General features: G+C 38.3%; 1 protein-coding gene across 1 annotated transcript in view; it reads left to right on the top strand.

Annotated features, from left to right (window-relative positions):
* Positions 1-16,804, top strand: part of LOC135932531 (NACHT, LRR and PYD domains-containing protein 12-like) — a 62,836-nt gene that overhangs the window by 33,221 nt on the left and 12,811 nt on the right. Inside the window, exons 7-8 of the mRNA XM_065470011.1 lie at positions 2,040-2,213; positions 6,640-6,813. Coding sequence (XP_065326083.1) covers positions 2,040-2,213; positions 6,640-6,813 — 348 coding nt within the window. The remainder of the gene's footprint in view (positions 1-2,039; positions 2,214-6,639; positions 6,814-16,804) is intronic.

Below are 16,804 nucleotides of genomic sequence, written 5' to 3'. Positions count from 1 at the left end.
GTAATTTGGGTAATACTTCATATCGATTTAAACTAGCAACCAGAGCCAGTTGAAACATTGGTAATTCCAGATGCACTGCTACAGTTGACCTAGTGCCACTGAAATAAGTTTCACCCATAATCAACTCGTGTTTTGCAGTTCTCACCCAAGGAGCACCGCAATGTCCAAAGTCCCAAGCCACGAGTACACACAATAAAGCTTCGATGAGTGTCCTCGTCTTCATAATGATAGCCCAGAGTCCAAAACGGGGGTGAATACAAAAGTCTCCAACCTGTTTGCTCCAAATACGTGCAGAGGTGAACTAAGCAATCCGGGGATCAGATGGAGGTGCATCGTAGCAGACTCAAGCCCGGCCTGTTTGCTGCGTGTCCGGACAAAAATAGTGGCTTCCAGCCTGTTTCCTCTGCATCCAGGCAGTATAGCTTCCAGGCAGTATAGCAGTCTTCGACCTGTTTGCTCAGAGGCCAGGCGATGTAACCAGCTCCGGCCTCGTTAGCTTCAAAACATAATTAGTGTAGCCGGCTCCGGTCTGCCAGCTCCAAGACCGGGAAATGCAGCGGGCTCCAGGCCTGAAATTGCTCCAAGTTTGGGAAACTTAACAGACCCCGGCCTGTTAGCTGTTAGCTCCAGGTCTAATAGACGCAGTAAGCACCGGCAGGCTCCGACCCGTCAATCCAAAGTCCAGATGGAGACGGACACGGTGGACACAGGTTTGCCTACCCAAAGTCAGTATTTAAATCGGCCCGCTTAATCCAAAACCCTATTTTCCGTCCAGAGAGAGACGCTACGCCGAGAGTTTACGTGTCGCCATCTTGGATTCTCTTCAAAATGACCCCCTTGGCAGACTCTCCCATAGGGCTTAAATCTGGGACTCTCCACCATTTGACCCCAGAAATAAATAAGCTACTTGGCTTAGAGGTGAAATGTCTTCAAGAAACTTAAAGAAGTCCAGATGCCTTTTTTTCTAAGCTCTTTAGATGACTGCGAACCTTCACAGACACCTCATCAGTGTCACTCTCAGAGCTACCAGCCCTTTCCTAAAATCACAAAGCTCTTCTTTGAAATCAATGATATCAAAGCTGGAATCAAATGAGTCCAAGTCTTCTGCTGATTCAGCATCACATTCATCTTTTGTCCTTGTTCTGCATCCCCACCATGGACTTCATTCCTTTCCAAGCCAGTCTTCAGTGTCCTTTATTCAACTTATGCTCTGCTTTACTTTTAGACCTGATTTTAGCTGCTTTATCTCTCTTTCAACAAGTTTCTGTGGCTCGATCTTTTTCTTCTCTCCCTCATAGCAAGACAGCTTCTTCTGCCTGAGAACACGTTTGAGTGATTACCTAATACAGGGATGCTTATTGGGGAAAGCAGTTTGTGTTTTCAAGGTAATCACCATTTTTCCCAAAAAGAAAGGTAAGTAGAAATAGATGATCTAAATGAGAACATGAGCCTTTAAAAAGGCTCTTCTGAGGCTGCTGCCAGTGGTCAAAGCCTCCAACAAAGCTCTGTAAGTACATACGTGATCATACCTTTACTTTTTAAATGTTTATTCTAGTTAACACACATCAGGTGTGAACAACTAACATAAAATATTAAAAAAACTAAACCAAAGAAGTAATGACTGCTGACGTCTGAAAAGTCTAAGTAATCATCAGTACTCACTTTGTTCAATACTGAATACATTGCAGCAGAAATTGTCCACATTTCTGAAATATTTCTGAGTGTAACTGTTACCAAAGTGCAATTTAGACCTGTCCTGTGGTTGTTATCTAAGTGATAGTCATCAATTCTACTAAAACGAATATAAAATAAAGAAATTTGACATATTGTGTTGATACCAAAAGCACGCTAAACAATTCAGTGTTGTTTTACTGCTCTTCTCTCTTCATTTCTTCTCCTCTGATTCTCTCCGCATGTTGCTCTGCATCAGTGCTCAGTTTCCTGACAAAAACTAAGATTAAATATTGCTAAATATAATAGTATCTCATAACACTTCACCATAAGTGTCTTTTTTTAATGGTTTATCTGTTATTTTTCAGACTGAATCACTGTGACCTGTCAGAGAGAAGCTGTGAAGCTCTGTCCTCAGGTCTCAGCTCTAAGTCCTCTAATCTGAGAGAGCTGGACCTGAGTAACAATAACCTGAAGGATTCAGGTGTGAAGCTTCTGTCTGAAGGACTGAAGAGTCCACACTGTACACTGGAAACTCTCAGGTGAGATCAAGCATTGTTTTTTTTCTTCAACTGACAGATTTAGCAAATTAACAATAAGGCAGTCCTCTAATAAGAGGAGATGTGGAGGTCTTCTGAAGTGCAACATACTCTTGTGTTGAAAAGTTCTAAAACAGGAAGTAGTTCCTGGGTAGTTCCACAATGGAAAATGGCTGAAAATAAAAATGGGTATCACTTTAGCCAGCTCCTAATTTTATCAGTTCTACTCTCAGCGTCTCCTATATATCTCCTATATAAATTTTGCACTCAGCTTTGTGGTCTCCAATATCGCTGAAATCCAGCCAGATGCTGCTCATTTTGCCTTTTCACTCTTTCCTGACACGCTTGCATTTTAATACAGCTCCCATTTCTCTGTGTACCTGGTCTATACCACTACCCTTGCTGTCTATGGGACATCTCTGTCTTCTTTCACATAATGGTATGATCCCAGTCTGTCTCTTAAAGTGTTTGGCCACATGGTTTGCTCATCAGAATAAAATCTCAGCCGTGCTCACATTGATTATCAGCAAGCCTGAAGAGTCATCAGTATTTGACATGTGAAATTATCTCAAGGGGTGGATTTGGCCCACGGGCCATATGTTTGACACCCCTGGTTTAGACAGTCTAGCATTGAATGTTCTAGTGAGTTAGCTCCAAGCTAACTATCAAACCAGCTAAGTAGCAGACCAGCTAACTAGCAAAACAGCTAACTGCAGCCACAAGCTGCAACTGCATCTTTCTAACAAGAGCGTCAGACATTCAGACTGGTTTTCTTTGTGGATGATGATGTATTCTCACACTGATCCTTCATGGTGATGCTGCCATCCACCCACTGCTCCTGGATTCCTCCTCATCATCTCCATCAGCCCTCACAATACTCCACCTTCATCAGCTTCATGTTCAGGAGCCTGGATGGACAGTAATTCTTTCCATGGGTTATGGTGGGACATTGAGAGCTGAAGTCAAACAGGAGTAAGAAATGAAAGACTGATTCAATTCTATTTAGTCTTGTGATGTGCAGCTTTGTTCAGAGCATTAAGGCCCAGCAAAGATTACTGAGGTCACAGAGTCACTGATGAAACCTGTGTGCTTATAGAAACTGAAACCAGATGAACCAGAATAGAAGGACATTAAAATGAAGTGTCAGCTACACAAAGGCAAAGCTATTCAGTTGTTGGTGTGAGTTATTTAAATGGAGGATGGAGTCAGACTTTAAGCTGCTGGACTCAGTCACTATATCCTGTTCTCCTCATAGAACCTGGATACACAGACTCACCTGTGACACAGTGACACACAGTGTGGGCTACACACACATTAGAAAGTGGATCAGTCACATGTGTACAGTCATTTGTTGTGCTGGGAAACCATGAACACTTTGAATCACCATTAATGGCTTTGTTACAGCAACATTCAATCATGAGTTCAAAAGTAGTGTATTGTGTACTTATTTTAATAGTACTGCAGTATGAGAAGTGCAACATTCAGTGTGCAGAAACAAATTAGGTGCTTTCTAACAGCAGTATTCCCTTTAACACAGCAGTAGTTCAAATATTTCTGTCAGTCTGAGCTGAAATATGAATCTAATCAAATATCAAATCAAAGTTCTTTGCCTCTGCCAGGACGTCAACATTTGATCTAGTTTGTTCCAAAGTTCCCCTCAGAGTCCAGAGACACCAACATACCTTTGACCAACAGCACCGAGCCAGCTGCTAAGACTCACAAGCTGATGATAAAGAAACTCTCTTCTTCTGTACAATATGAGCAGCAACAGAGAACAAGCTTTCACAGGTACAGATGTTACAGCTGTGGCCAAGTACATGTGCTGCATGTTTGGAGCAGCACTCTAATGGACAGGCCTCTGTACTGATGGTGGGCTCTGCTCTGTATCCACCACACTGTTCTCAGCTGAGTCTTCCTCCTGTTCACACTCTGATGAAGCACCAATAGGGCCAACTTTTTCTCTGGTGGCTCGGATGTTGTTGCTTCCACAGGTTTCCCTTCAACAACCCTCTGTTCCTGCAGTAAGTTCAGTAAGATCTGGGTAAACACTTGAGCTCCTTGAATCTGGCTCCAGTGCAGCAGCAGTTTTCACATATACAATGTTGGCATTTTGCTTGCGTGTCTCCAGGTCTGTTCTGAATGTAGACTTGAATTTGACCACGTAGGCGGGGTCATCATCTGAGCTCTCCATCACCTGAGAGAGATGACAAAACACAGAATCACAGAGCATGAAAACCAACTTTTCTCCTCCCAGAGGTTCAGTCACAGACCTGCAACAGAAACAAGAATCAAAGATTCAGATGACGCAGAGCATTCATGTCCTTATATACACAAACATGTCTTCTACATGTTCATGCTGTATTTACACACACATACAGAGGCTGTTTGTCTCTCACACACAGACAGGACTGAGAAATACATCATGTTAAATATACCTGCAGGGTTCCAGCTGTGCACGTTGTCCCTGTTAGCTGTGATTGCCATGGCAACCTTGGTGTTGTGCGCGATGCAGGGACGTGTTCAAAGGCAGACGTCTGGCAGCAGCATCATATTTGATGCACTATCTGTACTGAGTGTGCTGACTTTATTTCAAATGTCCCACTGCTGTGCAACATGAATCACATGTTCTGCACGTTTCTGTAGCTCCCAGGTAACCATGGTTACCCAACTACCCCCAGTATTCTCCAGAGAGACCAACAGTTGGTTCACGTTGTAACGCTGTGGCTTTCGTAGTCTCTCCTTTTTCTACAGCTCATGTGTTCTTCTTGTGATGGTGCGTCTTGAGGCTCATACATGCCGTCATTTGTTGATCCTAAGAACGTTCCTCAGACCGACTTCTTCAATCAACACTAATCGGCCTGCAGTTTGTAGCTACTCACCTCACTGTGGCATTTGTTAGCTTGTCTTTGGTTTATCTAGACTCCTCCCACAAGCTGATCCAACGTAGTCTGCCCAAGCCTCCCACCTCTGTTTGTTTGGGTTTGTTTGCTGCCATCAACAGCGTGTAATGCATTTAAGTGATACTTCAGACATGAAGTACTCCGATGATAAAAACTCAACTTTGCTTCCAGAGAACTTTAGTTGTATCAACACTGCCCTCTGGAACAGTTTAAAATGAACATGTCAAAGATCTGTACCTGTCTCCATGTTTCTGTCCCCGCTCGTGGCTTTTGTATTCAGAAGCCAGTGAGCACTTTCACAATAATCATGATTTTAAAAACTGTGATTAAAATAATTGCTAACGTTAATCAATTAATGAGTTAACGAGGTAATAACAGGTTAACTTGCACTAATAATTAGACTTTGGTGACAAACTGATGTGATCTCCATGTTTCCTTTGTTGGACTGTGGGCGAGTGTCAGAACTGAATGTACTGAGTAACACTCAGTGTTTAAATATGTGTCAGTTCCAGTTTTAGAGCTCTAAAGTGCAGCTATCATGTTAGGAATATGTTAGGAATAGACAGAAACACTGAGGTCAAATCTTTATTTTACCACTCGCTGCATTCTTGATGTTCATGAATTCAGCAGGTTCATGATTGTCTGCAGCATTAATCTCATATTTCCATCTAAAGTGTTGAATTTGACTGTTTTATTTGATGTTCTTTATGATCTCTGGCACCAGTTCATCTGTAGGCTGAGCTCAGTCCATCCATTTAGTGAAATGATGTTTAAAGGTCTCCTTGTTCTGTGAGCGTGCACAGATCCTGAAGTTCCTGGGTTAACAGAGAAATGATCATCACTGTGATGATACTCATCTCTGACTGGGATTTGAGGTTTTGTCAAAGCAGCAAAGAAAGCCTGGCTATGTTGGACTGGGTGTGGAAGCAGCTCCCAGTTTGAGTTCAGGAGACAGACACCCTCTCTACTTTGAAGATCAGCTTCAAACTTTCCTTTTTGATAAAGCTTATAGTTGGAGCTGGATCAGGTGACCCTGAACCATCCCTTAGTTATGCTGCTATAGGCTCAGGCTGTTGGTGGACTTCCCATGATGCTCTGCTTTCTTCTCCCCTCTTTTCACTCCTGATGCTTTTATATGTCACTACTTTTGTCTTCTCTCTCCTTAGTTTGTGTTTTGTTCTTGTCTCTCTGAGCTCATCTCTTCTCTTTCCCCTCACCCTGCAACCAGTCATGGTAGATGCTCCTCCTGGAGCCTGTTTTCACTGGGAGGATCTTTGTGTCAAAGGAAGTTCTTCTTCCCACCATCACCAAGTGCTGCTCACAGTCGATTGTCTGATGGTTGGGGGTTTCTCTCTAATATTGGAGGCTGTTACCTTACTCTGTTAAACAGCTTGAGATGATTGTTGGTGTCTGTTGGGAATTGTTACTTATAAATAAAGTTACATTGAACGGATATAAATGGACAGATGTTATTGTGACAAAGAGAAAATGATTGTTGACAGATGGATTGTTGTTTTGTGTGTCTGCAGTCTGTCAGGCTGTCTGATCACAGAGGAAGGCTGTACTTCTCTGGCCTCAGCTCTGAGCTCCAACCCCTCCCATCTGAGAGAGCTGGACCTGAGCTACAATCATCCAGGAAACTCAGGAATGAAGCTGCTGTCGGCTGGACTGAAGGATCCAGGCTGGAGACTGGACACTCTCAGGTATGAAGAATGTCTAATAGAGGAGGAAGAGCTAGAAACATTTCCTGTGTCCCTCACTCACTTCCTGTTTGTTTCCTGCAGATGACACATGAACAATCACACATTCAGGAATATTTTCAGGGACAGACACACTAGTCTAGCTGGATAGTACATGGATATTTATGTAGGGGGTCTCCAAGGAGTCTGTTTGCAGGAACATTTAGGTCACAGGTGTACCTGAGATAGATGCCACTGTGTACCTAATGAAGTGTCAGCAAAGTGTATGTTTCCCATGCTGTATGTCCACAGTCACAGTGACAGTCAGTGACACTGACAGAAGGATGAAACAAGGCTGTGAATCATTTCAGTCTATGTGTGAGAAAAAGAGGCAGACAGGAGCAGCTAACATTTGGAAATGTTACCCATATTCTATCGCGATATTTCATTTTCTTATCGTTGCCTAACATTAGACCGGTATTACCGTGAATGTGGCCCGGCTCTAGTCGCACCCAAATTCGCTTAACACCGCAGTTTTACATGTGCACTTTTTGGTGGGGGAAATTGCTGTCCATACAGACAATATTGATTTGCAAATGATTAACAAACAATCTTGTCAACACGAAGTTCTTTATTTGGAGCACATTTCTACAAGAAAGACAAGTTACTGAAAAAGTGCTTGTGCTTAACCCTTTAAAACCGGTCAGAGCGGGCACGCTCCGTTTTGCGTAACTATTTTTAAATCCCGGTAGCTCTGCAACCACGTAAGCTAGCGCAATAATTTTTTTTGCATATGAAACTGGAGGAGTTGTACTTACATCTTGTGCCATCAGCTTGTCCTAGGTCACAGTTTCTTTCCACATATAGCTTTGCAAAAACTGCATAAAAAGCGCTTGCAGCAACAAAAACATAATATTCCAGAAACACGTTTTGCCGATCCGATCAGCTGTTCATAACACTTCCTACGTTGGAATAGACGTCAGCACGAACTATCGCATGTCCACCATTACCTGCCCGAAACCGGAAGTGACGTCATTTTCGCGGAAATCTAGTTTTTTACCGCCAGGGCCTCGTGAGCCTATACTGGTGTTTTTAAAAGTTATGTTTGACTTTATGACTTTCTGTGTAGTTTCTGGGATGCTTGGGACTCATATTGCACTGCTGGAAATAGTTTATTTTGATGCATATGCTGCTTTTTTGCAAATTTGCACTATAATATTTAGTTTTGTTTTTCCTGCAGTATATAAAAATTGGTGTATTTCAAAAATACAACTATGAAGACACTCAAAATAACTTTCCTGTTGTTGGAAACTATTTTGTGCAACTTTTTTGTATTTACCGTTTTGAGGAATAAGCCTCTTAAATTTCTCTAACTAGAAATATATGTTAAAAAAACAAAAACGATTTTCAATTTTTTTCTAGTTTGTTGCACTTTTTTGCAATTTATGTAATCACTATGCACTTAATGCATACATATTATTAAAATTTGGGCTATAATGGTTGTATTGATGTATATCAACTTGAAATGCTCCAAAAATTGGCACTACAGCATGTAAAAATATAATATAAGCTCTGGCGGACTTGGTTCTATGGTAGGTCTTAAAGGGTTAAGTGCTTTTGCACTCTTTGTCAATATTGTAGAAAATATTAAACTTAATCATCATCTCGGCCTCCCCTGACGACCTGTTTGCTGCTCCCTGCCGCTTAAAGGCAGTGGGGAGAGGGGACACTTGGGCTGTGCATTTATCGCAGCATATAATGTGTTTCTGGATACACTGTGTTCACAGATTGATGGCTCCATGTCAGAGCACTGGCTATGAATTTCACACAGATCAGGCCTTAACAAAAAAGTTATCAATCGTTCTTTTCTTTTCTTATTACCCACAGCTACATCCACTTCTGTCAGGCCTAGATTGCTCATTAGGACTGGGTATCATCACTGATTTCTGTAATCCATTTCATTCGATTCAATTTTTCCTCAGACAGTCAGAAATATTTCATTCTCATTCTGTTATCTGACAACAATAACAGAAAAATATGTACTTGAGTGCACATTTATTGTGAATTCAGCTGTGAATGTAGAGTTTGTCAGAATACATCATGGTCACACAAATCCTTAGCAGAGCAAATTGGCCTACTTAGCATTAGCTGCTTAAGTTGTAGAAAGCAAGGCAAAACAGTATTAGCATTAGCTACTAATGCAGCCTACTTAGCATAAAGTTTTCACATCGTTATAACGCAAGAGAAAAGTGTCACTCATGGCAGCCTATTTAGCATTAACTTCTCACATCATTATGACACAAGAGAAAAGGGTAATAGCGTTAGCTACTAATGCTCATCCAGCTCAAATTAGCTTCAGCTGCTCACATTGTTATAAGGAAAGAGAAAACGATATTAGCATTAGCTGGTAATAATTATTCACCCTTGATTAGAATTAGCCACTAATGGCAGCATACTTAGCATTAACTCCTCACATTGGTTTAATGCAAATGATGCTAACTTGCATTTAATTAGCATTAGCTAATAACAGCAGTCTATTTAGCAGTAGCTGCTCACATTGTTGTAAAGGAAAGGAAAACGATATGAGCATTAGGCGTATTTGCCTTAAATTAGACGTAGGTGCTAATGGTGGCCTACTTAGCATTAGCAGCTCAGATTGTTGTAATGCTAGGGAAAAGAGTGTTAGCATTAGCCGTTCACATTGCATTACAGTTAAGGGAAATAGTGTTAGCATTAGCTACTCACATTGTTGAAAAGTAAGTGTTAGCATTAGTGCATAATGCTAATTCACATCAAATTAGCATTAGTTAATAAGAGCAACAAATGAATTTTGTTATTAAAACCAGCTGTAAGGTTTATAATGTTGATTGTCATTTATGCTTAGAAATATTTACTCATATAATGGATTGGATTTCATATAGTGCTTTTCAAGGCACCCAAAGCGTTTACAATGCCACTATTCATTCACTCTCACATTCACACACTGGTGGAGGCAGCTACAGTTGTAGCCACAGCTGCCCTCCCATACGGTAAAAAAATATATTTTAAAATACATTTTGAAATATATTTCAAAATATACAAAAAATGGCCAAAAAATATATGTGCTAAAATATATTTTAAAATATATTTATATTTTGAAATATATTTTAGCACATATATTTTTTGGCCATTTTTTGTATATTTTGAAATATATTTCAAAATGTATTTTAAAATATATTTAAAAAATATATTTATAATATATTTTGAAATCTGTTTTAACACATATATTTTTTGGCTGTTTTTTTTATATTTTGAAATATATTTATAAAATATATTTCAAAATACAATTTAAACTTATTTAAAATCATTCAAAAATATATAAAATTAACCCTTCATATATTTCTAAGAAACCACATTCACATGTAACAGCTGAAAGAAATCTTTATTTGATGTTTAAAACATGCATATAAATCAAGCAAGGAATATTCATTTTATAATTTTATTCTCATTACATACTTAAACATTCTAAAAGAAACACACACATACACATATATATGTGTGTGTGTATATATATGTATATATATATATATATATATATATATATATATATATATATATATATATATATACACATATACACACACATATGTGTGTGTATATGTGTGTGTGATTGTATGAACATAAGTCAACATACTTAAAATGTAATTTCTTTTCCTTTTCCAGCAGTCTCAGTTCCCCCAGCTTTCACTGCAATCCTCAAAGCCCTTCTGCACAAATTGGGAAACCTCTTCCTTACCGCCACTGTAACAAACAAAAGTCACAGTTCTATTACTTTTATCAGAGTTAAAATAAAAATATGATTTATGTTAGCTAGCTTAATTTAGCAAACAGATATTTCTGTTTATATAGATACAGATATTAATACAGATATATTTTACACATAATTTTACCTCTTTTTTTTCCTAGATGGAAAGTCTATCCAGTTCACATTACAGTAATGCTAACACCCCTTTTGGTCGTCTCTCCTTACCCTCCAGCATTCATAAATCTGTTGACCTTCTTTGTCTGAGACCAACCACTACAATGCATCATCACCTATTTGTATTGGTAACTTACTTTGCAACCTATTGTAATGGTTGCAAAGTAAGTTACTTGTGCTGTATGCAATTTTAGATACACAGAAAGTCTTCACTTACTATATATGGCTGTCATAGTGTCCTTATGAAGGGCAGTTCTTCACTCTGCGCCGAAGTCCGTTTTGCTTTGTCCTCCTATAAAAAGCATGAACATTTGAGTGTTTGACTAGTTTTAGATTTCCAAAAATCTGATATTTGTACAACTAAACATTTGAGCTACAATGATATGCTATTGAGAGATACTTTTATGGGTACTTTTTGGTAAAGAAACTGGTGACAGAGTTGTAGGCTTTTTAGAATACTATTAGCTAACCATTTGAACTGACTTTCAAAGCTGTTTACCTTTTAAATTGCTGTGGATCAAAACCTCCAGTGGGAAGGCGGCCATTAGAAGAACACGCACCATTGAACCTGAAAATAACAAAAACAAACAAAAAACAGAACAATATATAAGAGTCAGGTAATAAATCTCTTCTGAAACAATATAGTTCATTTTGGGTGAAAAACAAAACATTCCTCTAAAACATATATACTGACATCAGCAATCAACATCATGATTGTAATTATTTCCTTTTTAGTACATCTACTGCTGTGTGCATGTGTCAAGCACTACGACTGTATCTATGCATATAAGTTCACCATATATATCCTGCAAAAATGTTTTGTTATAGTCAAAAAAGGCAAACAAACAAAGGCATTCAATCAGAGGTGAGAAATTAATTGGGAATATCAATTATAGGTGAACTATTCTTTACCTACTAGCAATCATATTTGAATGTAAAATAAAATAAATATGATGTAATTAAAATGCACAACCTACATTAAGGAAATCTGCATTTGTATCCACAGGCTAAAAGTAAAACAGTAAATGTGTTAGTAATAGTACAGGTATTTGTAAAAAAAAAAAAAAAAAAAAGAGGCAGTTACTGTGACTCTTCTAGTGGGATGCTAAATGTAGAGATTTATATTTACAGTATAATACAGCATGTACAGGTATCTGTGTTGTGAACTGTAACTGAATATTAGAGAATCTCGGAGAAATTACATGTATTTATTTTTTGAATTTATCAATCATAAAACCGTCTGTTTTGAAGGCCTGTTACGATAACAACTTTTTGTTGGTTTGTATATTGCCCCATAAACAATTGCGACAAGTTATGTCATTGTCATTTTAAGACCATTTTATGTCTTTGAATGTATAATCATAATATAACACCATAATAATGAAAGATCTACACACTTTCAATTGACAAACCAACATCTAATTCTAAAAATATTTAGATCATGGAAATTAGGTATCAAAATATTAGATACAATAAAAACTTGAATAAATAGTAAATTGTCTAACAAATAGATAACAATGTTATTTAATGTTATTGTGTTGCTATTATTATATTTTATTTTTGTAAATATGACAGATAATTTACATCATCAACAATTATTGAGATCATGTACATGTATTGTGTGTTAAGTCGATATATTGATTATTGTGATAGGCGTACTGTTTTGGTATCATAACAAGCTTGTCAAACATGCATGACCACTAAGCAATGTCTAAGCAGTAGTATTAGTCTGAATGACAACAAACATAACTAGTGTTTTGGAAAATCTGTTAGAAAACAGTTATTTCAATAATTATGATTAGCATGTGACACAGACACTGCATAAAAACTACAACAACAAATACTTACTTTAGGAGGATGGGGGAGGGCAGCATGAGGTTGAGACTTTGACATCTGTAAGAAACAAATTCATGTATTACAAACAAGTCACTTAAAAATACAATAATGTGGCAGACTGTTCCCTGTTCAGATGCAGTGTATAAGTACAATCAGGGCTGTCACAACAATGGGGTGGGGCCAAGTGGCTGCAACCCTAGGTACAATGTGCAGGTATATATAATTACATATAATATATGTGAATAAAGCAAGAATCTGTTTAGGTTAGTCACTGTGCTGACTGATGCTTGCTAGGTTTATATGATTGCAAACTGCACAAAAACAACAACAGCAACAACATTAATGACAATGACAAACAAAATTACTTACATTTATGTAAATCTCACATCAGGAAGATCTGCGTTCGATTTCATGGGCTGAAATAAATAGGCAGAAACATTACTACTAAAAAAACAAAAACTCTAAAAAGTCTAAAAATGACTTAAAAAGCAAGGAAATGTGGAACATTGTAATTAGCGAACATTAATAAAGCATAACTGTGCTTTGTTTCTAACTTTGGTAAGTACTCTGTAGCCAGAAGGAGAGGTGGGATTTCTGTGAAAGCCAAATTAAATGTGAATAGGTTTTGATAGTTATTGTATATAACAAGTGTAAACAGTTTTTTTTGTAATTTTTCCCTTTCTGAGAAGGTAGAATAATAAGAAAAGGCAAAAGTACATCACACTAAAATTAATTAACATACATACATATTTTGATTACCAAATTATGGAAGCGTGGAGCTGCCACCCAGGCAAAAGAAAAATAGAGCTATATCACGTTATAACTTGAATGTTTATTGTTATAACATTATGCTTTTCATGTTTGTATAATATAATATCACGTTATTACAATATACATAATCCTCACGTTCGCACAATATTGTACGGACGTGATAATTATGTACATTGTTCGTACAATGTTGTTCAAACATGTTGTTCAAACATGGAAAGTATATTGTACTAACATGATAGTATATTGTTAGAACGATAACCTTTTCACGTTATAACGTGATATACTTATATTTCTCTTTTGCCTGGGTGGCAGCTCTACGCTTCCGTGCCAAATAATCGAGAATAAAGTAATATTATATGAGAAAAGGCACCTGCTAGCTTGATGATGGAGGCTTCATAGACCGGCCACCCGCCTTTTGGCTCCTTGTCGCCACTCCACCAAATAAAGGTCCGTTTCCTCCATGCCGGCTAATTATTCATCCTCATTAAAATCTCGTATATGTTCAGTTGGCAGAATTGAGAATTTTACATCTTCCAACCACCTAATTAACGCGAACATAATTGGCTTGTTTCTTCCCGTCTCCCGTATCCGGCCGTTCCTCTCACTGTCGGAATTCGCGCCTCAGAGACGTCGTTATTTTTCAAAAAAAAAAGAAAGAAAGAAAGAAAGAAACAGCAACAACTAATAAAGAGAGTTTTTGCACGTTCATTGCACATTTGTGGGAATGTTTAAATATTAAATTTTTATTAATTACTTTTCATTATATCTTTATTTTTTAAACCACCATGGCAATGCGCATGCGCATACTCTCCTGCACGCAAAGGGCTTTGGCGTTGACGTAATGTCGCAATGCATTGTGGGAGCACAGCACCATCTTGGCTGGTCACAAATCAAAACAAGATTGCTACGAACCATTCTGAAACGTAGCTGAAAAGAAAAAGGACAGTATAGAGACAGATTGTGTCCAGATGCAAAGAGACGGTACTTGATTGGTGAAATGTGGACCTGTATGGAATATAGCCGTGGAGTAGAAACCCTGAAGACCAAACCGCTATTGACTTAGCATGATCTACTCTCATACCTTGTCTGTGGAGTCAGCGCATACACGGCGCACCAGTTTTGCAATTATAAATCTCTGGAGGCACATCCAATTCACCAAGGACTGGGTTCAAGATTTGGCTATTTTTAAGCCTCCACGTTGTGAGTACGCCGTCATTCAAGCAAAGGTAAGTCAGCTTGAGTACTGCGAGTAAAATGTGTTTGATTCCCCCTGAACATTCAGATTAGTGCTAGCATAAATTCATTCATGAGTGGGAAATTACAGTGAGAACATGTGGAGGCTCTGTTAGAGGGATAACATAGTGAGTTCAGTGCATTGATGTGACATTGTCCTGAAGGATTTATTTATTCTTTATGGTTAAAGAAATTGCCCTAATTAATTCATATTTATTATAAATAATCCTAATTACACATCTTGCTTCCTTGTTTGTGTCCTGTGTCACTAAAAATACATTCTGTTTTAGTTTTATACATTGATTAATGACCTGCAGAATCTCCTTATCATATTAGGTGTCCATAATTGTCATTTAAAGTCGAACATTATGTTTTCTCCCTCTTGAAAGTGATTACATCCTTGCATTACATACTTTAGGCTCATTTTTTGCTGCTAGGTTTCTAAAAAGAAACAGGCAGATTTAGAATATAACATGCAGCGTTCTATAGATAGATACATAAAAACACTTTATTTGTTACATTTATGATAAATGGATTTGAAAGTAGATAAAACACATTTGTGTCGGCCTTGGCTTATTAAAGCTCTTGTCTTTAAATGAACTTTGTCTGTGTGTGTTTCAGGTACTGCACTCTTAAAGACTGAATTGCAGCATTGCAGCCACAGGTCATTGTGAGCATCACAGGGAAGGTTGAAGCCGCCCACTGCACCTGTATGGCCGGAGTCGTGGAGACCTGCACCCATGTCGCTGCTCTTCTGTTTAATGTAGAAGCAACAGTGTGGATCTGTGGCACAAGGACTTTTACAGATGAACCTGCATACTGGGTTTTGCCTGGTAATATGACCAAGATACAGCCAGAGGTTGGCCATAAGATAGACTTCTCCTCTTCAGCTGCCCAAAAAAAGGTTCTTGATCAAAACATAAACAGACCATTCGTTGTGACAGGTAAAAGAAGCCGTCCTCAAAAAAGAAAAGTTCATCCTGCTACTGTGGAGGAGTTGGATCAACTGATGGGACAATATTTTTCCAAGCATAGTTCTGTTCTGAATAACCCATAATGTTTAATTTAGGGGGCCATGTAAATACTTTGCATTTACTGAATATGTACTTACTAAGTACCACTGTTCAAAAGTTGAATAAAGAAACAAAGACACGTTTGCCTATTTTTAATTAAAAGCACTTTGTAGAACATCAAATCAGTTAAAATGTAGAATCAATGTTATGTATAGTTTACAAATGACAAAATGTTCACATAAAAAAATGACAGCATGTAAATAATATCACCCACTACTAGCATTCTGTAATTTACTGTCTCTTTTGAAAACGTATCACTACATAAACAGCACAAGACTTAAAAGTATTTAACAAGAGCATTTTTCCCTGGTTTTACTATCACACTGGGGCACATGTTCACCAAAACGCAGCAAACCTTTGCCATCTTATCCAGGAGGTTCACCTTTTCACCCTCACATGGAAAAAGTAATCTCATTGGCATGGTGGTATGTGGCATGTAGTTTGAAGCAGGGATTTCGTAGTGCCCCATGTGTAGTGTTGGAACCCAGTCAGGATGTGTTTCATTCATTTCATAGGCTGGTTTGCTGCAATAATGCCAAATAATTAGCAACTCTATAAATAGAAGGTAGTTCTGCATGTTTGTTCTAAGTTTGTGCTATGATCTCAGAGCGCATTGAAAATGAAACTAACAGGATATAAAGAATAATATGAACTTATTTAGAACTTACCTGAATGAAAATACTGGAGCACACCAACAGATATCTGGGGATGGTAGAGAACTGAATATCAGCTCGTCTCACAGCTGCTATCCAGGCTAGACGCCTTCTTTTGGTAACATCCAACATATAAGCTCCCTCATGATGCTTCCAGGTGAGGAAACAATGAAAAGAGAGCCTGTTTTCAAGCTTATTCCTTTGCCGGTAGTGCAATCTAACATTACAACCGGCCACACAGCAAGCATTTGTTTGGCCTGCTAATATGGCGCCTCGACCAAAAATCCTGGCTACGCCCCATCCCATAAGATCACGCTCCAGAGTCCTATTAACGTGCTGCATTTTTAACTCTGACGGAGATGGAGAATGAGCCTATTTCCAAAAAAAGTAGAGTGTGTTCCTTTAAGTACTCTATTGTAAATATTGTCAACAACTAAAGTGTACATAGCAGTTGTTGTATCTTGTTTACTGTATCACTGACAGATAATTTC

The sequence above is a fragment of the Pelmatolapia mariae genome, linkage group LG3_W (genome assembly GCF_036321145.2).
Source record: "Pelmatolapia mariae isolate MD_Pm_ZW linkage group LG3_W, Pm_UMD_F_2, whole genome shotgun sequence".
Taxonomy (NCBI): domain Eukaryota; kingdom Metazoa; phylum Chordata; class Actinopteri; order Cichliformes; family Cichlidae; genus Pelmatolapia; species Pelmatolapia mariae.
The sequence above is the reverse complement of the archived record's forward strand: the minus strand, read 5'-3'. Positions and strand labels throughout refer to the sequence as shown.